The sequence below is a fragment of the Artemia sp. Qi Xiang Cuo genome, chromosome 21 (assembly GCF_049724085.1).
Source record: "Artemia sp. Qi Xiang Cuo chromosome 21, ASM4972408v1, whole genome shotgun sequence".
In the NCBI taxonomy this organism is placed as follows: Eukaryota; Metazoa; Arthropoda; class Branchiopoda; order Anostraca; family Artemiidae; genus Artemia; species Artemia sp. Qi Xiang Cuo.
In genome coordinates this window covers 39,135,458-39,156,808 of record NC_142814.1, presented here as the reverse complement: position 1 = coordinate 39,156,808, position 21,351 = coordinate 39,135,458, and the positions used below count along the sequence as shown (strand labels likewise).

Sequence of the window (21,351 nt, the reverse complement as noted above, 5' to 3'; positions counted from 1 at the left end):
AAGATGAAACTTCTGGGACATCATGAAAGCGATGTTCAGCTGACCAAAAGTCAATATGCATATGCTACTAACGCTATTAATACTGTTGCTACTACTACTACTACCACTACAAATACCACACTAACACTGCAACTACTTCTGCTACCACCAAAACTGCTGTGATTACAGTATTATTAAGGCTAAATCTATGAAGTTAAAATTTGAGTAAATATTGATGGAAAATTCAAACTAACAAAAGACACTAAGTGCATTTAGATTGTCAAAATAGCTTATCTTACGAATGGATTTGCGCATTAAGTTGGGACTCTCAGAGAATGCTTAAGGGAGAAGATCAATTGATTAAAAAACAACATTTGCACACTACTGCTAATACTACTACAACTGCAATGTTTACTAGTCTTACTACTACTATTACTATTGCTCAAACTACTACTTCTGTCACAACTAGTGTTAAATTTAATATCATTAATATTGAAATTTCAATTAGTTTATTACTATACTTTTTATCAATAGATCAAATTGAGAAAGTTAATTTAGAGAGATATTTCAGATACAACTGATTGTAGAATATAAATTTACAAACAGTCAGTGTGTTAACAGAAATGCTCATAACTAAGCTACAAAAATATGTACCAGTCTTTCTCCTACAATTAAATTATCTCAAACTACTACTTCTATCGCAACTAGTTGTATTTGCTTATTTATAGTTCGTTACCGCAATCTGTTTGATATAAAACAAAAAAGTACGACAAACATTGTTTTGGAATCTAGTTATTTAAAACAATTGCCAATAATTTATTGTTAAATCAAAATTGAATAAGGCACTCTCAGCTTGAGAGACTGGTTATAAAAATTTAGCCAGCACTATCATCACTGTCAAAGTTATCACGACGGTAATCGTAATAATCATCGTAAGGTTCGTCATCATAATCATCAGGTCCAATGGAATACAATGGCCGCCGCTTACAGGAGAATCTTAGAACATTACAGGAGAAAATTATGTGTCAAGTCGTAATTATCATATAAGTACCGAAGCTTTGGACAATATTTCTTCACAGTTTCGAGAGTCTTGTCAGTCACTCTGGAACAACCCTGAAAAGACAGAGATATAGAAAGAGAGAAAAGATTTCAAAAAAGAAGGCACGAATTGGCACTTATGGACTGATGCTACCTGCTGAATTAAAACAATGTCAAGACAATTTTACACCATCATCATCAAAGACAATCTGGCAAAAATATTACCATTTTTGAAGTGTCAGAAAAATATTTTTATCCAGCGATAAACCTGTCTGAACACTGAACAAAAGTGAGCAAGAACACCTAAAGAATTTTTCAAGAGCATTTTACAAACTTGACAGAATCATTCGAAGGAATTCCAGACAGGAACATATTGAACTGCTATGAAATAAATTTAACTAATGGTCCCAAACGTAAGAAGATGACTTTCAAAGCAAAGACAAAAGACCCAAGAGAATTAGAACTTTCGCAAAATCAGCATATACAGCATTGTTTGCTATTACAGATAATGGAATATACCCACCACCGTCAACTACACATAGAGACCTCGGAATACGGAATACGTAGACCAAGTTATTGAGAAGACGGCGGCCCCCTCATATAATTAATAATTTCTGTTCGTTTTAAATTTTGATATTGCTCCTTACTTTCAGTTAAAAAAAACTTTTTTAAAAAAAATGTTATTTCTGAGTTTTTAAATAATACCAGGAAATCTGCCCCCCCTCCATGGAAAATCCATTCTCCCCACGCAGAATCCCTCGACGGAAAGTTATTCCCAAGTAAAATCCCAACCCCCCACCAGGAAAATCCCTCCCAGACAATTCCATATTAGCTAATAAATTCCCCCTGAAAAATTTATTGCGGACGATTCCAGGTGAAAAATTTTCTTAGTGCACTTTCATTTGGAAAAGACTTTCATTTGCGAAGATTATTTTTAAATCATTCCGAAAATCCTTACATCCGTGGAAAAGTTTTCCCGCGGATACCCCACCCACTAGTAGAGTTACTCCGACAGAAAATTCCCTCTGGAGAATTTATCCCGTGAAAACTCCCCTATGACGAGTTTCTTCCGTGAAAAATCCCCCCTCCTAAGGAAAAATACTCTAGACAACACCAACTCGGTAAAAATATCCTCTGAGACAATTTCCCTTAATATCTCCACATTTAAAATTGATTCTGGCAAATTCCGCCAGTGTAAAATTTCCCCTGTAAAGGTCACCCCTGGAAACTTCTTTCCCTGTGGAAATTACACCCCGCAGAAAATTCACCCCCCCCCCTCCACCCGAAAAATGCATACATATTTCCTAATAACAAATACTATCAGTAAACAATGGGCAAATTTGCTCACTTAAAGACCTTTTCCCAGGGGCCGTGGAGGGTCATGTTGTCTCCAAAGGCATAGTTATTGAGCCTTTCAGCTATGATGAACAAAATGACTATCACAAAATTTTGATCGGACGACTTTGAGGAAAAAAGGGGGATGGGAAGGGGTCTAGTTACTCTCCATTTTTTGTCATTTAAAAAGGGTACTAGAACTTTTAATTTCCATTCGAATAAGCCCTTTCCCGATATTCTAGGACTATGGGCTCAATGAGATCATCTCTGGGAAAGAAAAATAAAAATAAAAGCAAATTAACACATCCGTGACCTTGAAACTTCTACAATAGGGTTCTCGGATACACACAATCTGATGAATCTGAATCTTCAGTAAGATCCCTTGAATTTTAGGGGGTATTCCCCTTTTTTGAAAATCAGGCACATTTTCTCAGGTGCGTAATTTTTGATGGGTAACACTAAACTTAATGAACCTATATACATTGGGAATCACTATAACAAGCCAGTTCTTTTGATATATGTATTGATATCAAATTTCCGTTTTTTTAGAGTTTCGGTTATTATTGGGCCGTGTCGCTCCTTACTTACAGTTCGTTACCCCGAACTTTTTGATCCTCTCCGGCTTAAGTCTCGAGAGTAGAAAATAATTATTGAGTATAAAGTACCTTCACATGTCTTAACCTCAGCATTGAAAGTTGTAAAAAAAAACTTCTTGTGTGTTGTATTTTATGAACATAAATTAAAAAAAAAATTCCAAAAAAGAAGCTTTTAAAAAAAAGGTCAAGTCATATTAAACTCAAGACCAGCAGAAACAAATTTCTATAGTAATTCGAACTCAAAACGACCAAAAATTACTATTAAAAAATCAATGAGACTCAAAACAAACAGTAAATAAAATAAACGATCATAAAAAGCATCAGGATAGCAGGTACTAATATAGAAAAAAATCTTTGTAAGTATCTTAAAGACTAGAAAGAACTAATGAAAATTAACTAAATATTTGATATATAATAATATTATTTCTCGGAAACTCGGCAGTTAAAAATTTCATTTCACAACAAATTTCTATTTTTATTTTTTAATTTTGTAAATATAAAGCGCAAATAATCCAATAAACTTTAGACTTTTACAGTTAGGAAAGGGAGTACACAAACTCCTGTTTGTAGCAATTTTGCACATTTCAAGTTTTAACTGAATATTCAACATAGTTTTAATATGTTTATTATCACTACTTTTCTTTGAAAAACTTCTTTTGGGGAATTATTTTTTAATTAATTTCTGTCCGTTTTTGATTGCCAAAGTTATAGATTTGGTTAATACAAGGAATATTTTCCCAGTTTTTTTATGTCTCTATTGTAACAAGTAATATATCTAATTGTAATTTAATGATTCTATATAGTGGCTTTTGAATTATTCCAACGCCCCCTTCCCTTAACATTCCTTGAAAGTTTCAACTAAATGTCATTAGGCGTTTCTAGGATATTTCAGATACGTCCTTTTGATATCCGAGACAAACATAGTATCTATTTGATTGAATATTCTGACTCTTAACCGATCCTAAGATATTGCAGATATACTCTTTTGATACTCTGGATGTACATAGTGTCCTTTAATTTAGTTTAAAATCCCCCTAAGCATTCCTTGAAGGTTCAAGTAGTGTTTAACACAACCTTTAAGTTTCAACTTAATGCCCTCAGTTATTCCTGAAATATTATTGATGCCCCCTATTGACAGTCAGCATGCACAAAGCGTGTTTTGATTTTGTTCAACATTCCTTGAAAGCAGCTGAACGTCTCAAGTTAATACCCTTACCTGTTCCTAAAATATTGCAGGTATGCTCTTTTGATAACTTGAATGAAGATGATGTTTTTGATTTAGTTCAACATAACCCTCTTACCTAGTGATAAATCATACATATAAAAAATGGACAAATTGATAATCTTACAATCCTTGTCCCGGGACCTGTGGGGCATGGGGTCAAAGCTATTAGACCTTGCGACTATTTTGATTAAATGCTCTTTAAATATTCTATCATTACAAAGAGGAGGATCTGAAAGGACAAGAGGAGGAGGGGGCTAGCGGATCCCAATCTCCTGTTTAACTTCCCTCTCAACATGATTTTAAAGTTCCAACCTAATGCTCTTAGCCATCCCTTACATATTGCTAATATACCATTTCGACAGTTCTTTTGCAAAGAGTATGTTTTCATTTTGTTTGACATTCCCCATAAAATTTTCTAAAGGTTTCACATTAATGCTCTTAAGCTTTCTGGAGACTCGGGATCAGGGGCGAACCCAGGGGGGATAGCGGGGATACATCCTCCCCCAAAATTCGCAAAATTTGTCATGTAGGGTTATCATTCTTATAGATCTTGACAAATACTAAAGGATAATATACGCCGTAAATCTTATTGCGACGAGGAGAAAAAAAAATGAATGATATATTTTTTTATAAAATAACTTTTAAACTAATCAGTCTTAAAAAATAACCAAATTTATTATCGGTTTTAATCCAATTGATATGGAGTAATGTATGCACAACAAGTAGGTAATGTGTGACGATGTCTACACGAGAATATTTGTTTTATGAAAATGCAGGGTAACAATGCCAGGCTGCCGCCAAGAAAGGCAGGTGCTTTTATAACCTCGGTCTTCTAAGATCATTAATAAACTTCATTTAAATCACACGTGTGCTTAAACAATAAGAATTCCAAATAGGGATAGGTCCTTTTATTACACAGTGAAACGAAAATATAAAACAAAGACTCTAAATATTTCGATGACACAGTCAGTCATCACCATCAGTAGAGATACTCTACTGATGATGATGACCAACTGTGTTACCGAAATATTTAGAGTCTTTGTTTTATATTTTCGTGTCACTATCTAATAAAAGGATCTATCCCTCTTTGGAATTCTTATTATTTTCGTCATAGAAAAAGTAGTATGGTCAGGGAGAATAATAATAACACGTGTGCTTTTTCAGTGCTTATATAGAAGTCTACGCCCCTCTTAGTTAATTAGTCGTCCATCATTTCAAAACGGATATCAACAATTATAGACTTCCTCAAAAAGAAATAGTAGGTTGATAGCAGACATTAGTTGGTTGATATAAATCTTAGTTGAAATAAGAAGCAACATAAAATACTTAACGGGGCAAGGTTATGATGGAACTTCATTTACGAGTTGCTAGTTTCAAGGCTATGTTTTGCTGCAGCTAAGGTTACTGACAGTAAAGTTTTTAGTCTGTCACACAAGTCATCGTCATCTTTGCAATCAGAAACTATAGATATCGTATACTTTCTCAAACAAGCTGACGATTTTAAGAGTGAAGTTAGAGCATAAGAGAGAGTAGTGAATCTATCAGTGCTTTCATTTCTACTATTTGAGAGACTATTTATTTTGAATGTTTCTCCTCTAATATTTTGACCACTGTAGTACTTTATTTCTACTTTAAGTTTGGATTTTCCACTTTTTTCCTTACCGAGCCTATGGATTTTTGTTATGGAAATAGGAATTTTGGATACAACGGTGGGATTTCGGCAAAAGCGATTGATATACGTTCTTGTTTTGTCGTACTTGAATAGACCGCGAAGTTTGAAACAAAATAACCAACGGGGAAGCAACGACGTGATAGACAAATACACATAGAAGCACCTATACAAATTTACGATTTTACTTGCTTAAAAAGAAGTGCTAGAAGTTGTGAAGAGCCTTTCTCACAATTTCATGGTAAAAGATTATGTGAAAAAATTGAGTCTGTTAAGTCTGTGAACCTTAAAAGAGAAGAGTTCTTCTTACCCACCTCTAAGGTTTACCTGAGACCAGAAGCGATCGCTCGTCTGTTTTCCTTACAAGGAAAAGATACAAAGTTCACAAAGAAATGCAAGGGCATCAAGGAGATTGCCCAGAAATTATATATTGAAGCTGTTTCCCAGCTAGTCGACCAATTTCCATTTAATCACGACATTTACAACTTTGTAGAGATTGTAGACCCAAAAGTCGCCTCGGATGGTGATATTTCATCGTTGCGGCTTTTTTGCCAAAAGTTCGGGAACCCCTCGTGGGATTTGGGGCGGTTGAAAAAGAGTGGCGAGCATTGAGGCTGCTTAGTCCAGATGACAGTTTGCTCAGTGGTGGGAACCCCACTGATTTTTGGAACTCAAGACGTCAAGTGGAGTTTTAAAATTAACTAGCGTTTTTCATGTCATTCGGTTTATTTTTAGACTTCCCTGCTCAATTGTCGGTGTGGAAAGGCTTTTCAGCGTTCTGAAAACAGTAAAAATGAAAAGAGGAATGGGCTCAAAAACGTCACTTTGGCTGCGACGATTTCTGTCAAGTATGCAATGAAGCGTAAAGGCCCTCCTACGTTCACCGTGAGTTTAAAGAAAAAAAAATATAGTCCGTGAAATCCGATGCGACTGCGTCCGAATGCGTCACTTTTTGAGGCATTGGGAAAGACGATGGGGATGGCGACGAATACGATGAATCGGAATGTTAATCTTAATAGTTGGTATATTCTCTTAAATCTTATCATTTGGTAATTCTAATTACATTCTTCTGAATACAGTTTAAAGTGCGTCTGCATTCAGAATTATCTGAAAAAATAAGAGGCATGTAATAGTCTACACTAGTTAAAATTGAATAATTCAAAAGATCGAAATGCAGGCACTGTCCTTAAATAAAGCATTAAATGATTCATCTTTACTACTAGACTTTAATTCAAATCAATAACTCAATATAAAAAAAAAAGTCAAAAACTAAAATATGGCGTGAAAAAGTGGCCGTTTGGATATAATTCATGCCAATCCTTACCAATTCAATTTAAAACGAGTGCGTTGTAAAAGTAGTAATAGAGAAGGAAAAGATAATGGCAAAGAAAACAAATAAATAAAATATATTCATATGGTCCAGAATCTGAGATCTGGAACTGGAATCTATAAATCAAAACCGAACTTAACTAGTCGATAAATACAAAGCATTGTTTTAAACGTTAAAAGAAGCTATTTTGGTACACGTAAAAGGTCTTGAGTTACAAAATATGTCGTCTTGAACAAATGCTATTAAAAGTCAAGTCAGCCTAAATAAGGGTTTACTTGTGACTTGGAAAGAAGTCAGAAAATGGGGAAACTTTTAGGGATTAAAACAATTTGAAGTGGAAACACTGGTAATATAGCGTAAGAATCAATTTTGTTAACATTGCTGTGCAAATAGTAAGCACAATAACATACTTACTTCCGGATTTTGTCCTACTGTAATTCTACTCTTTTTTTTCGCACTTAAATACTTTATTCCCACTTTAGTGGAATGGAAGCACTGAAATCTATGTCTCACCCACTTTTACTGAAGGGACTGAACTGTGTCATGAAATCAGGATTAGAATGCCCAGATGAGCTCCAATGCAAACTAACAGGGATAATTACCCATCAGCGTAAAAGGATCCTGAAACGTATTACCGATTTTCTGTGTTTATCCCATTTATCAACTACTCTCTGCAGCAGCTGCATCAGCAAATCCTTAGTCACATAAAGTTGCTGTAGTCGCTAAAATACTTACTCCCTCAGCACTGTATTTCGATTGACGAAGAAAAAACAAAAGATATATCAGATACTCTGACTAATTTTTGGTATCTTGATGTAGACAGTTATAGGGGAAGCTTGTAAGCTGAGATCTGGATACAGTCAGTAAATATAGCACCAAAATATTTCATAACGTGCTCAAAAGAATGTGATAAGAACATTTTCCGCACCCTATATTAATTTTTGAAGATTGGTGCAACGATTCCCGTCACTATGGCTACGTGTGAGCCTTTTTTTTCTACCGTAAGAAGAGTGAAATCTTAAACCAGGAGTGACTCAGGTCAGGAACGGCTAAATCGATTGGCCTTATTATCCACACACAGGTTTGTTCCAGTAAATGCAGAAGATGTTTTGGATAAACTAGCCCACAAAAAAAGACGGATTGATTTTATTTTTATACTTACATATTTACAGTGTTGTCTTAGTAGAGAATGTACCTTACAGTCTAAAAACTTTATTTTTCCTTTTTACTTAGTATTACCATCCCTCAGTCAATTTATCCCTCCCCCTCCGAAATTTTTCGCTGAGTTCGGCCCTACTCAGGATAAACGTACCTCCATATAAACAAAGGGTAACTTATGTAATGCAATGTTTAAATAAACAGGCCTCTCAAAAATCCTAAATGCATATAGCCTTTTCGAACATAATCAAATTCAAACATTTCCCCTTTTCTGAACTACAAGTCCTGCTATTAAAAAACGGTAAATTGTATGATTTAGATTTCTCGCCCTGGGGGCTTTGGAGGGCATTGCATCCCCAGAGGTAGTTACTAGACCTTCTGCCTATTTTGAGCAAAATCATTTATTAAAATTTTGATCAGTGTTGAGGGGAGTGGCATTTAAAAAGGACAGGGGGACTTGTAGTTCACAGATCCCTTTTCAACATACCCTGTAAGTTTCAACTTAATTCCCTAGGCCGTCCCTAAGATATTGCTGATACGCCCTTTTGACATGTACACCCTTTCCCGAAATACATAATTATTTTACCATGAATATTTTGAACAAAAAGGCTATTTCAAAATTTTCATCAATTTGTTTTGGAGAGAGGGCAGCTAAAGAGGGCATGGGAGGGGTCTGCCAGTCCTCCAACCCCTTTAAACATTCTCCTCAAAATTTCATGAGAGTTTTAACTTAACACCATCAGCTCTTCTTACGATATTGCAGATTCGCTTTTTGATAAACTGGACGTAAATAATGCCTTTTCATTTAGTTTAAGATACCCCTCAACATTCTCCCAAGTTTCACCTTAATACCCTTGGCTTTTTCAGATACACCCAGAACCAAAACTTTCCCTTTTTCTAATAAAATCCTGCATTTAAACAGTATGTAAATAGCATAATTTACAATCCTTGCCCCGACACTGTGGGGGTATGAAATCCCTGAAGGCCTAGCTATTACACCTTTTGACCAATAGGAGCTAAATGATAGTTACAAAATATTGTTGATGAGAGGAGGCACATAAAAAGGGCAAGGAGGGAGGGGCGAGTAGTAACTAAGAAACAAATCATTTTTATCTGAAGTTTTCCAGTAATATTTAAAAAAACAAAAATAAATGAAGGTCATGTCCTTTTAATCCCAGAATTTAATCCTTAGTGCCTGAGGCAATATTTTCAGGGAAAACGAACATACAAGATAAGAATTATATTTTTAATTAGGTATAACTAGCCCCTAAGCTTATACAGGCTAGCTCTTTAAATACTGTTCCTGGCATCTAGAACATCAATTAGCCTCTTTCTATGCATCTGCTGTTTAAATCCTTCATGCTATCTTTTGAATTTCAACGGCTGCAGTGAATTGTTTCTGTGTGAACCTTTCTTCGACTTTCTGACATCCGCTTTCCGTGAGCTATTTTGCGCAAAAAAATTCACATCAATGAGAACCAAGGATTCCCGTTGGTCCAAATTGGTCCACCTGATCGAAATGTGCTTAACTGGCTTTATTTTGAACTGTGAGATAACTAGTTTCCTGATTTTACTTGAGATATAGTTTTTAACAGTAGGATGTCGTTTGTGATATGAAGGTATATTTTTTCTCAAAACTGAAACGAAACTGAAAATCACCTCAAGGATAATACGATCTTTCTCATTTTTTCTTTATTTTCACACTGAATCGTGAAGAGAAACAGGCAGAAACACTTCCTGTTAAAAAAAAGAAGCCAACTCAGATGATCGTGTCGCTAAATTCACCTCTACCATATAGTCAAGTATTTCAGCAGTCAATTCGGCAGTACAACAGTTGATATTTAAAAAGTGTTGCAATGAAAAATTAAAATTTTAATTAATTAAAAGTTTTTTTTTCGAATCAGAAGAATAAATATCCCATTTATGAACCAACCATTAAATATACAGATAAATAAACAGTATAAACTATAAAAAAATAAAAGGAAAAAAAAAGAAAAAAAAAAAAATTTTATTGCACGTCCTTCTAAAAACTAATTAAAAAAAAACAATTATTTTCAACTAAGATTAAAGGGCAATACAAAAATTTAGATTGAATAGAATTGATTAAGCATATGAGAGGTCCTACCCCATCCTCAGTACCTCGCTCTTTATAGTACTTTGAAAAAAAATTATTATTCTAATAAAACGGCTCTTATGAATCCGGAGTCGTTCTTAAATAAATTATAAGAAAGTAAAAAATTAATTTAAAGTGCGCGATTTGTGACGCGGAGGCACCCCCCCCCCTCCACATATAAGGAATACTCTTTGATCGTTTTAAGTTTTAATGCTGTTCCTTACTTTCCGTTGAAAAACCTTGTTTAGAAAAAAATGATTTTTGTTCGTTTTTCAAATAATGCCAGGAAGTCTTCCCACCCTCTAAGGAAAATTATGCAAACTCGACGAATTCCTCCACATAAACTTTCCATAAAGTAAAATCCCACCAGGAAATTCCATCCTAACTGAAAATTCTCGTCGGAAAGTTTCCTGCAATTCTGCCAGGAAAATCTCCTTCCTTTCACAGAAAAAACAGCCTTTTATTTAGTTTTTGATTGTTTTTTCAAATTATCTTAGGAGTCCCCCCCCCGTGTAATTTTTTTTCTTTAACCCCTTCCTCTCCAAATAGAAATTTTATTAGCCAGTAATCCCCCCCCCCCCAAAAAAAAAAATCTTCAGACATTTCCAACCCTTCTTAAAATTTCCTCGGAACATCTCAACACTTAAAACTGAGTCGCCAAAGAGAAAGTAAGAAAAAAGGATCTTGCACAGGAATTTTGACGAATTCCCCTATGTAAAATTCAACCCATAAAATTTCCCTCCCAATAGAATGTCTACATACTTCTGAATAGCAAACATTATATCTAAACAATGGGCAAATGTCTTAACTTACAACCCTTTCCCCAAGGGCTGCATGTCATCCCCAGAAAAATGGTTATTGGACCTTTCGACTATGCTGAAAAATAAAATTAAAGTTAACCCAAAAATCAAATATCCTTACTGTCGCTGTCCGTCAATTAAGACTAGCCACAATATCAATTACGGTAAGATTCAAGCCTTTAAATAACCTTTTTTCACCTCTTTCACTGGCACCGAGTCGCGATATCGTTAAATTTATTTTTTTAAAAAAAATAAGTAAAGCTATTATTATACAATCTTTAACAGGGGACAATTAATGTTAGTTTCTGCATCTTAAAGCTTACCACTTCCATTTAAAAACTGTTTCAACATGGAGCAGTAATAACACAAGTGTGACTTATTGCAACCGATTTAACAAATTTAATCTGTTACTGTGTTGTTACACACACATGCTGGAATGCATTCCATAGGTTTTGAAAAATACATTTTTCTGTGACTTCATTGAAAACAGTAAAATCGTTGCCCCCCTTCACTTTTGTAAATTGGTACCCCCTGAAAACTCTTAAAATTACTTACGTGAGGACCTACCTAGTATACGTCACGAGTAGGGGAACAGACAACCGTCAAAGCCTCACCCATTCCCATTACATTGCTCTATCACCTCAAGGCAAAAATGAGACCTTCAAGCAAAATTGGAGGGATAGGCCAGAGGCTACTCAAAACGTGTATTCAGCTTAAAAAACGTCAGCGTATTATAACTTAGATAATTTCAAACGTTCAATTAATTCTTCTTTCGAGTATTTTTACCTTTAGAAAAAAGCCAATAACACCAAAGATGAAACTAAATAGTAAGAAAAAAAATATTAAAAAAACAGTGCGATAAATGTATTCTCCTTCTGTTCGTAATCCAGTAATTTCAAGGATGCAATCTACTTAAAAAAAAGAATATCTTAAATTACCTCCACATTGAGGAAACGTAATCTTGTTAATTCCGGAAGGAGTTTAGATAAACCCAAGTCAGTAATTTCACTGCAACGATATAAATCCAGTTCTTCTATAAATGGCAAAGGCTGTGCTGCAAGGTCCATAAGACCACAATCGGTAATCTGAAATAAGAACAAACATAAAATTCGAACAACATCACATACGCCTTTACATTAAAATCGGCAAAAACTAAATTGTAGAAAATGAAGAGTAACTATAAGAATATATGAGAAAATACTTCTTATCCTTTACATAGTAAGATAAAAGTAGATACACATTTAAAACATTTCAAATATATTTCCATCTATGGTTTTGTTTTTTTCACAAGGTTGGAATTCCATCCCAAAGGACCTAAGACCAATAGAAAATAATAACCTTTCCCTTTCGTGAAGTTAAATGTTTAATATGTAAGCTTGAAAGGATAGAAACAGTTAAAACCATGTTGGGCAAAAGTTGATATAAGTTTTGATTTTGATGATTCCTATGTGTAACACTGCAAAGGAAAGTAAAATGCAAGGCAACAGATTGACTCTCACCATTAGTTTCACACCTTAGGATAACACAACCTAGATCCAGTAAGAGAGGGAATTCTCTTGACTAACACCAAGGTCATTTTTCTGTTTTTCTGGATTAAGTAGTGGAGGGTTCATCATTTTCTGTTTTTGCTCCTCCATTCATTACACAACTTATGCTCTGTGATGAACGGGGGACTGTGTGTCTTGAAGAATAATGTTTGATTTAAAATTGTGTCTTTTAGAACAGAACATACTGTTTGAACAGGCCCGGATTTACTGACATGTGAAACACCTGCTTAAAATTTCATAAGTTGGAATAGAAAATCAATAATACAAGGAGCATTACAGGATTTGAATATAAGATGAAGCAAAGCTTCCTGGAACCACTGTTTCAAAACAGTATATGCAGAGGTGACAAGCCTCATTCCGCAGACACAACACTCACTGGGCGTACTTCTCTCTTGACTCAAAGCCACCTATTCCTCCACACCTATGTTGCTGCTAATACAAGGGTTACTCATACAACTGATACAGATAACACATGTAGCTGCAGTATGTACGAGAAATGCCCCAAACTGCAATCTTCAAGGTTTCATCTGTTGCTTTCACAACGCTCTGAGGAAGAAAAAGGGTTAGACAAAAGATTTCACTGTCTCTTTTGACAGTAAACTTTTCGAGCCATCGGTTTTAAAACAGTACGCCAACAATATTCTTTAGGAGAAACGTAGGGTGGATTATTTGGTCGTTAAGCTTTTTCACTTTTTCAACTTCCACACTAAAGTAGCCTACATGTTGTACTTTTCATATTGCTTCTCTAGAGTAACGAAAAATCAGCAACATAAGCACCTGAAGCGCCAAGATCCAACAATCTAGAGTACAGAGTCTATTGAGAAAGGCAAAACAGACTTGTAGACTTGGTTTACATAGGAGGCTTGATAAATAAAGGCCTTTGCAGCAATATACTGTCAATAGGAATATGCATTTCCAACAACAGATTAAAAAATATGATAAAAGCCTCGGCCAGTGTACATATCAAACAAAAACTCTAGCTAACATAAAAACAATTTAAATCAAGGTTTCAAGGGGAGGGGGTGACTACCCTAGGATCTACCCCTGTTTTAGGATTTCAGAGAACATAAATGCAATTCGAAAACTCTGATTGGGTGTAAATTTCTAGATAAGTATGCAAGAGGGCACTAGACCCTCAACAGGTGGTACTGATCTCTGTTTCGTGGCCCTTCAGCCTGGAAATACAATGGGGGTAGGGGGCCAGCCATCCTCTGCTTTCGCACACCCTTGCTAGACAGGTTCATGCCTAGGTATATAGATAAGATATTTATTTCAAAAAATCACTATCACAAGCCCGACAAGGGCCGATTTCGAACTTTGGAGTCAAAAATATCATAAGAACACAGAAACTGGCGAAATGCCGAAACTACAACAAAAAAGAAAAATCAGAATGAATAATCATTCGTTTGTCACAAATTTAACTGTACAAAGTTAAATAAAAAGTAAAAAAATAAAATCGTCAAACTAAGCTAACAAAATACAATACAAAAGCTAAAAATAAAATAAAAGCGAGATTAAAAAAAAGGAGGGGAGAAAAAATAAGGGGTATTGAAAAAATGTCTAAAGTAATGATAAACTAAAATTAAGAACAAATTTATATACTCAGAATACTACCGTCCACAGCAGTTAAAACGAGTCAAAAACAAAAGTGAAGAACAAAGAAACATACGGTTCGAAGATAAGTAGCGGCACGAATTAAAACTAGTCTAAAATAAAAGTGAAGAACAAAGACATACGCGGCTGAAAGATATGCCACAGCGAGAACAAGGAAATATGCGGTTAAAAGATAAGCGGCAGTGAGAATTACAAAACATACAGAGAAAGCAAGCATCAGACTGAGTCAAAAATGGAGTGAAAAACAAAGAATTGTGATGATACAAGAAAAGCAACACAAAAAATCAGAACGAGTGAAAAAATGAAAGTGAAGAAGAAAGAAATATTACATTAGAAGAACAGCGCCACCATAATCTTCGACACCAATAAAATGTGGCGCAAAATCCAGGAAAAACCAACAAAGATGCCATAAACAACGCAACTGTTTCTTTCAAGTCATTGGGACCCTTCATCATTATATGTGTTCCCTGGGGAGCCCTCTATTTTCCCAAGGAAACAGTAGCAAGCAAAGCTGACTCATTTGGAGGTTGCTACTTAAAGCGAAAACCAATATATACAAGCCTACCACATGCTGAGTCCCGGGGTCCGGGTTCGAAATCGGCTATATAGTTGTTTTTTTCTTAACTGGTATATTGACATTTCTGGTAACTAAAACGATCTAAAAAGGTCACAATTTTAAGGAAGAATTTGGTTGTATCAAACTTATGGTGACGCCATGACATCAAGAAGAAGCTCACATCGTCTGCGGCAGCAATATAAGTGACAATGAGAATATAGACAAGCCTGTCACGTAGCCATGAAGGGCCTGGCCTCGACATCAGCGACATAGTTTATTTTTCTTCTTAAAACTGGAAAATTGACATTTCTGGCCATGAAAACGATCTAAATAGGTCACAAATTCAAGAAAGAATTTGTATTTTTCCCAGGGTGGCAGTATCAAACCTGTGTTGGCGTCATGACATCAAGAAAAGGTTCAAATCGTTTTTGGCTAGAAGACAAGCGAAAATGAGAATCCATATACAGAAAGAGGGAGCGAAAACAAGCAAATAAATACAAAAACCTGGGCAGCACCATCATCCAAAAAAAGGGAGAAACTAGTAGGGTATTTTATTATTTTTTTATGTAATGAAGGGGACAAAATAGAGATGGGCTCAAAAACAGCACGAGGCTGCCGTAATCTGGATGGAGAGGGACGTTTGGGGAAAATGCTTGCCGTGTGAGAGCTTCCAAACTAGCTTTTCTTAGGCGCAGAGTATAGCACCTTGCCTTCTTTGAAAACTATTCGCAAGGCTCAATTTTGGATAGATTAAATTTTTTCCGACTCTTCGCGTGAGATACCAAGGTGCCAAACTGGACTAGCATATTCGAGATGCGGGGGGACAAAAGACGTGTAAATCCTTAAGAAATGGGAAGGAGGGACGCTAAGTTTATTTACGAGCTTAAGGAGGGAGATAGACACATTAGCTCTATGGATATCTTTAACAATAACATCCCACTTTAAATTAGAAGAAACTGTAACGCCAAGTAATTTTAAGGAGGATACAGAAATTTCAGGAGGGATAGGATTAAGAAATCCGGGTAAGGATTAGAGAAAACAAATCGACATTATCATGGACTTAGAGAGGTTTACTGCTATGCCTAGGTCTGAGGCATCATCTCCAATTTCATTGAGGACACTAATAGACATACGACGAGGACGTTCACGACAAACTAAATAAACCTTTCACGCTAGTACAGCTTAAGATTTAATGTAAACGCTTCGGTATGTAATCTTACGGAGCAAAACTTTTCCGTAATTTAGGCAGTACTAAGTAAACGCGAGCTGTACCTTGGACGAGCTGTTCATTGAGGACGTTCACGACAAACTAAATTTGTCTTGGGAAGAAATAATAAAATTAAACTAAATATTTGATACTTAACGATATCAGCTGCTGAAAAGTCCATCAGTTCAAAATTTAATTTTTCTGTAGTTTTATTTTTAATGTTGTAATAAGTACATAAGAAAATATTTGTATATATCTTACAAATACAGTACATATTTTCAGTAAAGCGCCAGTGACGTAGCAGGTTTTAGACTTTAATCCCTTTTTACTTGTTTTTTTGACGTTTCTGTTCTTTTCTGGTTTTTATCAGCATTGAACATACCTCGTTTGACGCGTCTAAAGATATTAGCGTTCTTTTTTTTTATCTTTGCTTGTCCTTTTTGTTGTTGGCATTGGTTTATTTGTCCCTGAGCCACGGTGGAATTAGGAAAAAGTTTTGAGAACATTCATTATTGCCGTATCGACCAGAGGAACCGTCCCCTCTAAGGAAATAATTATTAGAGGAAACACAGGACGTGGCACCTCAAGTCAAATAGTGTGACCCTTACATCCCCCCCCCTCCACAAAATGTACACTGGTAAAGCCGGGGCAACTTAGAAAAACCTCTCGGGCCAAACCGGTAGAATTCGTGGGACAATTCAATCACGTTACAATAACCTAGCGGCACCGCCAGTAGTAGCGTAGTGTCATATGATGGTGGCGGTAGAGAGCTAATACTGGTGTCAACGGGTACCAGAACGAACAAACGGTGCTATTCTGTCTGTTTACATACACAGTTTTAACTAAGACTTAAAATTTATACTACCAGCGATGGCACAATTGCTGAGAAGTAAGTTGTAGATAGCACATGGGTAGATGGCAATTTTTTGTATAGACTTATACCGAAGTAATTTGAAAAACTTGTAATTTTAAGTTGAACCAGGAAATATATTTTAAATGGTTCCTTCGTCAGCATGAGCTAAAAATTTTATTGACCCACATCTCTTAGTTAACTAATTCAAGTGCAAAAAAGCGACAATTTTAATAATTTTACCAACTAAAGTGGCACTTTGCAGATAATGAAATGGATGATTTTTTAACCTGTAAAGACACATACCCTTACGAATATTACAATCATGCCTCTAAGTTTCGCGAGTAAAAATAACCCCCTACCGAAGAATTTTTTATTCACTTCACGAGCGACAATGTACCCCTGCCCAGTATAAATTCGCTAAAAACTTCGGGCAAAAGGAGGGTAAAAATGGGGGAGAATATTGTGAATTGAACTTAAAAAGCTATGTATTGACATTGTTGGATATTATGTTTAAAATACGTGTAAAATCTATAAAAAATTTGGGTTGGAGTTAGGGTATTATTTTTGTACACCTGACCTGGTGATGGACCTAAAACTTAAAATCACGAAATAAAACAGGTCATATAGCCGAGGTTGATCCACACCTACTCGTACAAAGATCAATGAGGGGAGAGCATGTATTTGATGGAGATTGAATCCTTTAAATTTACCCGACTGGACTTACCAGCGAAAAGTCGAATGCACTTTTCCTGAATATAAGTTACCTCTATACGTCAGCAGTGTCTCACTAATCTTTTCAGTGTAGCAATTGCAAACGGCTTTACAATCCTTGTGATCCAAGTTTTCCTGATATTGCCAGTGTGAGGAGAATGGACCACAGGCTTGGTTAAAAAATTCTGTTTTCCCGTGCTTCAACAGATCGATATCTAAGGACTTACAGGGTCCAAACAATCTTTCATTAGTGGAGGACGGGGACATTCACTGGACTTCTTCAACACAAAGTCCGTGTTTCCGGCAATGACACCCCTAAGTTTCCAGTGGAGTCTGGGGTAAAGCAGGGATGCCCCCTTTCGCCTATATTATTCAACTACGCGATAGACTGGATCATGTATAATGCAATGAGAAACCACAGCGGAATAGTCTTCGGACAAATAGCTGGTTTCCTCCAGCCCCTGACAGATCTGGACTTCGCAGACGACGTTGCTGAGCTGCAAACTACCGCCGACAGCTTACAAGGCATGATCGACGATACCTATGAGGTCTCAAACCGCATCAGACTGGTCATCAGCGGCGCAAAGACTGAAGTATTGGCTCTCGACCAACCTGCTCCTTCCCAAGTTACCCTCGAAGGTTAGCAAATAGAAAGCGTTGGGGAATTCGAGCACTTTGGTTCTATCATAAAACCAGATGGTGGATCTGAAAAGGATATACCTGCCCGCATAGCAAAAGCATGTGTAGTCTGTACTAGGCTGAAAAAGCATTATGGACCAGACGGGAGATATCATCCAAAACAAAAGTCAGAATCTATGGTGCAACTGTTCGAGTAGTACTACTGTATGCTTGCGAGACATGACCGATCAAGACTGAAGATGCGAGAACTTTGGACGTGTTCGACCACCGCTGCCTTCGTTACATCCTCCGCATTAAGAGATGGGACAGAATTTCCAATAGTAAAGTAAGGAGTCGCTATGACCAATCAGAAGAGCTAACGCTTATCATTAAAAGACGTTGCCTGAAGCTCCTCGGCCACACATTGCACTGTCCCGAAGGCACGATATGTCGAGACGTCCTTGTCTGCGAACCAGCCCACTCCTGGAAACGTAAGCCAGGGGGACAAAGGAAGAACCTTTGGTGAAAATACAAGGAGGACCTCAAACCGTGGGGAGGATTCAGGAGACACAGTCGGAGATGGGACAAAGACTGGCTGAAGATCGCCGGAGAAGCTGCAGCCGACTTGTCCAAGTGGTCGTCGGAAGTCATCCCAAGATCCTTTGGTGCCGGGCAGGACAGTTCATCGTCTGGTTCCCGCCGAAGGTAAAGAAAGTAAAGTAACACAATGGCCAACCTCCATTCGAAACGAAATATTGTTTTAAGCCATGTTGTTTTAAGATGGGTGCTTTGGAATGGTTTCAAGGTTACAGAAATTCACAGAGCCCTCCAATTTCACCAAAAACCCTATTTGAAAACGCTTTTCATATATTTGCCAAGAAACAACCGGAAACGAAAGCAAAGGTTGAAATGAAATCTTTAGACTCATTTGAACTCAGCCTTTGGTGAAATGTGCGAGTGAGCAAAATATCAGTCATTGTGACGTTGTTATCAGTTCGAAAGAATGTGCTCAAATTATTGCCGATCCGGATTTTAAAGCATTTACAATCACGGACTCTTTTTCATATAAAAACAAAAAAAAATTCAATAAAACTCATTGAAATTTCAAAGAAACTGGAAATTTCAAAGAAAATCATTTTCGATTTTTATTTCAATGCGTTTAGGCTCCAATGGCCAGGAGAGGGACAAATTCAAATATATAGGGACACACCCTCCCTCTTGTGAAAAGTAAAGAAAGATAATTTATTAGATGATTCTGTTAATGGCGAATACACTAGCTCTCGAATGAATTATACCAATTGAGACAAGTCCATATATCAAGAGCTGTTGAAACACCAGGCCCCAAATAAACTTTCATAAATATACTATCTCTTTAAACGAGCAATAGAATTTAATTCCTCCCCTCCTCCCCTAGGAGTGAACGTATCGTTTTCGTATCTATGACGCATGCAATATTACAAAAAGAACATAGTTAAGTATACAATACCAAGCGTACTTATCTATTTACAAAAGGCGTCTTAGGTACTTTCATAATGCCTAGAGAACAAATATGCAACCTGGACCGTCCAACGTGACAAGACCAATCCAAGAAGCCAAGGTAAAATGTATTAGAATAATATCTAAAGTAATGATCGAAAATGAAGTCGCAAATGAATAACTAAAATATACTGTCATAATACCTACAGCTATAATTACAGCAAATAAAAAAAAAAATTAAAGAAAAACTAAACATCCGTTGTGATTATACGCGGCAGAAGTAATTAAAAATACTAAAAATAAATTTTTAAGAAAAAAAAAATATCCGCAAAAATGAAACGATACATAGAAAATTAAACGAAATCTCTATAAAGCTAGAACCAGAACTTATAAAATTAGTTTTAATAAAAAAATAGTTTGCTTTTATAATACAAGCGACAGCAAAAATCAGAACGAGTGAAAAATAAACGCGAAGAAGAAAGAAATATTGCGTTAAAAGAACAACCCCATCGCAATCTTCGACGCCAACAAAATGTGACACTCAGTACAAACCGACAAAAAGACCATAAACCACGCAAATTTTAGTCACAAGTCATTGGGACCCTTGTTGTTCTTTGTGTTCCATGGAGAGCGCTCCATTTTCCGGAGGAAAGAGCAGCAAACACAGATGATTCATTTGGAGCTTGCTACTTACGAAAATCAATATATACGAGTCTACCATGTGCCGAGTGACGGGTCCAGCTTTGAAATCGGCAGCATAATTTTTTTTTTCTTTTTCTTAACTGGCATATTGACATTTCTGGCCACCAAAACGATCTAAATAAGTCGCAACTTAAAAAAAAATTGTATTTTCCCACAGTGGTTGTATAGAACCTATGAAGACACCATAAAATCAAGAAGAGGCTCACAGTTTTTGTAGTTAAAAGATAAGTACCAATGAAAATCAATGTGTGCAACCCTTTTGCTTAGCCATTTGAGGTCTCTGAATGGCTGAATGGCATTCTGAGGCCTCGAAATCGGCGAAATAGTTTTTTTTTCTTAAAACCGTCAAATTTACATTGTATATCATATTTTTGTACTTAAAAGTTTTTTGCTCAACATGCAATTTAATGTCTTTTCATACTGTATCTTTTCAAAAATATTTGATTATTATACCTAGTTCAATTTCTAACAGCTTCAACTAAGATCTACTAAGCTTCAAACTTTTGGTTTTCTTTATTAAGTTTTTTGAATTTTTGATCACTTGTCAAAATATATACACTTTTGCAAAGACCAGTTTTTTGCTCAATATACAATTTAATGTCTTTTCATAATGTGTCTTTTCAAAGATACCTGATTATTAAAGCAAGTCCGATTTCTAAAAAAGATATCTACTAAGCTTCAAAGATTTTTTATAGGTTTTTGAATTGTTGTAGTCCCTTGTTGAAATATTTACAAATATTTTTGCAATTACCAGTTTTTTACTCTTTAAGCATTTTAATGTCTTTTCATACTGCTGTCTTTTCAAAAGTATTTGATTATTATTG

General features: G+C 35.9%; 1 protein-coding gene across 1 annotated transcript in view; it reads right to left on the bottom strand.

Moving 5' to 3' along the window:
* Positions 1-765: 765 nt before the first annotated feature.
* The window catches only part of LOC148939529 (uncharacterized), a 32,485-nt gene continuing 11,899 nt past the window's right edge, over positions 766-21,351 (bottom strand). The window contains exons 3-4 of the mRNA XM_089106661.1: positions 12,182-12,328; positions 766-1,092 (exon numbers count right to left, since the gene is read on the bottom strand). Of these exons, the coding sequence (XP_088962787.1) occupies positions 985-1,092; positions 12,182-12,328 (255 nt within the window). The 3' untranslated portion in view covers positions 766-984. The remainder of the gene's footprint in view (positions 1,093-12,181; positions 12,329-21,351) is intronic.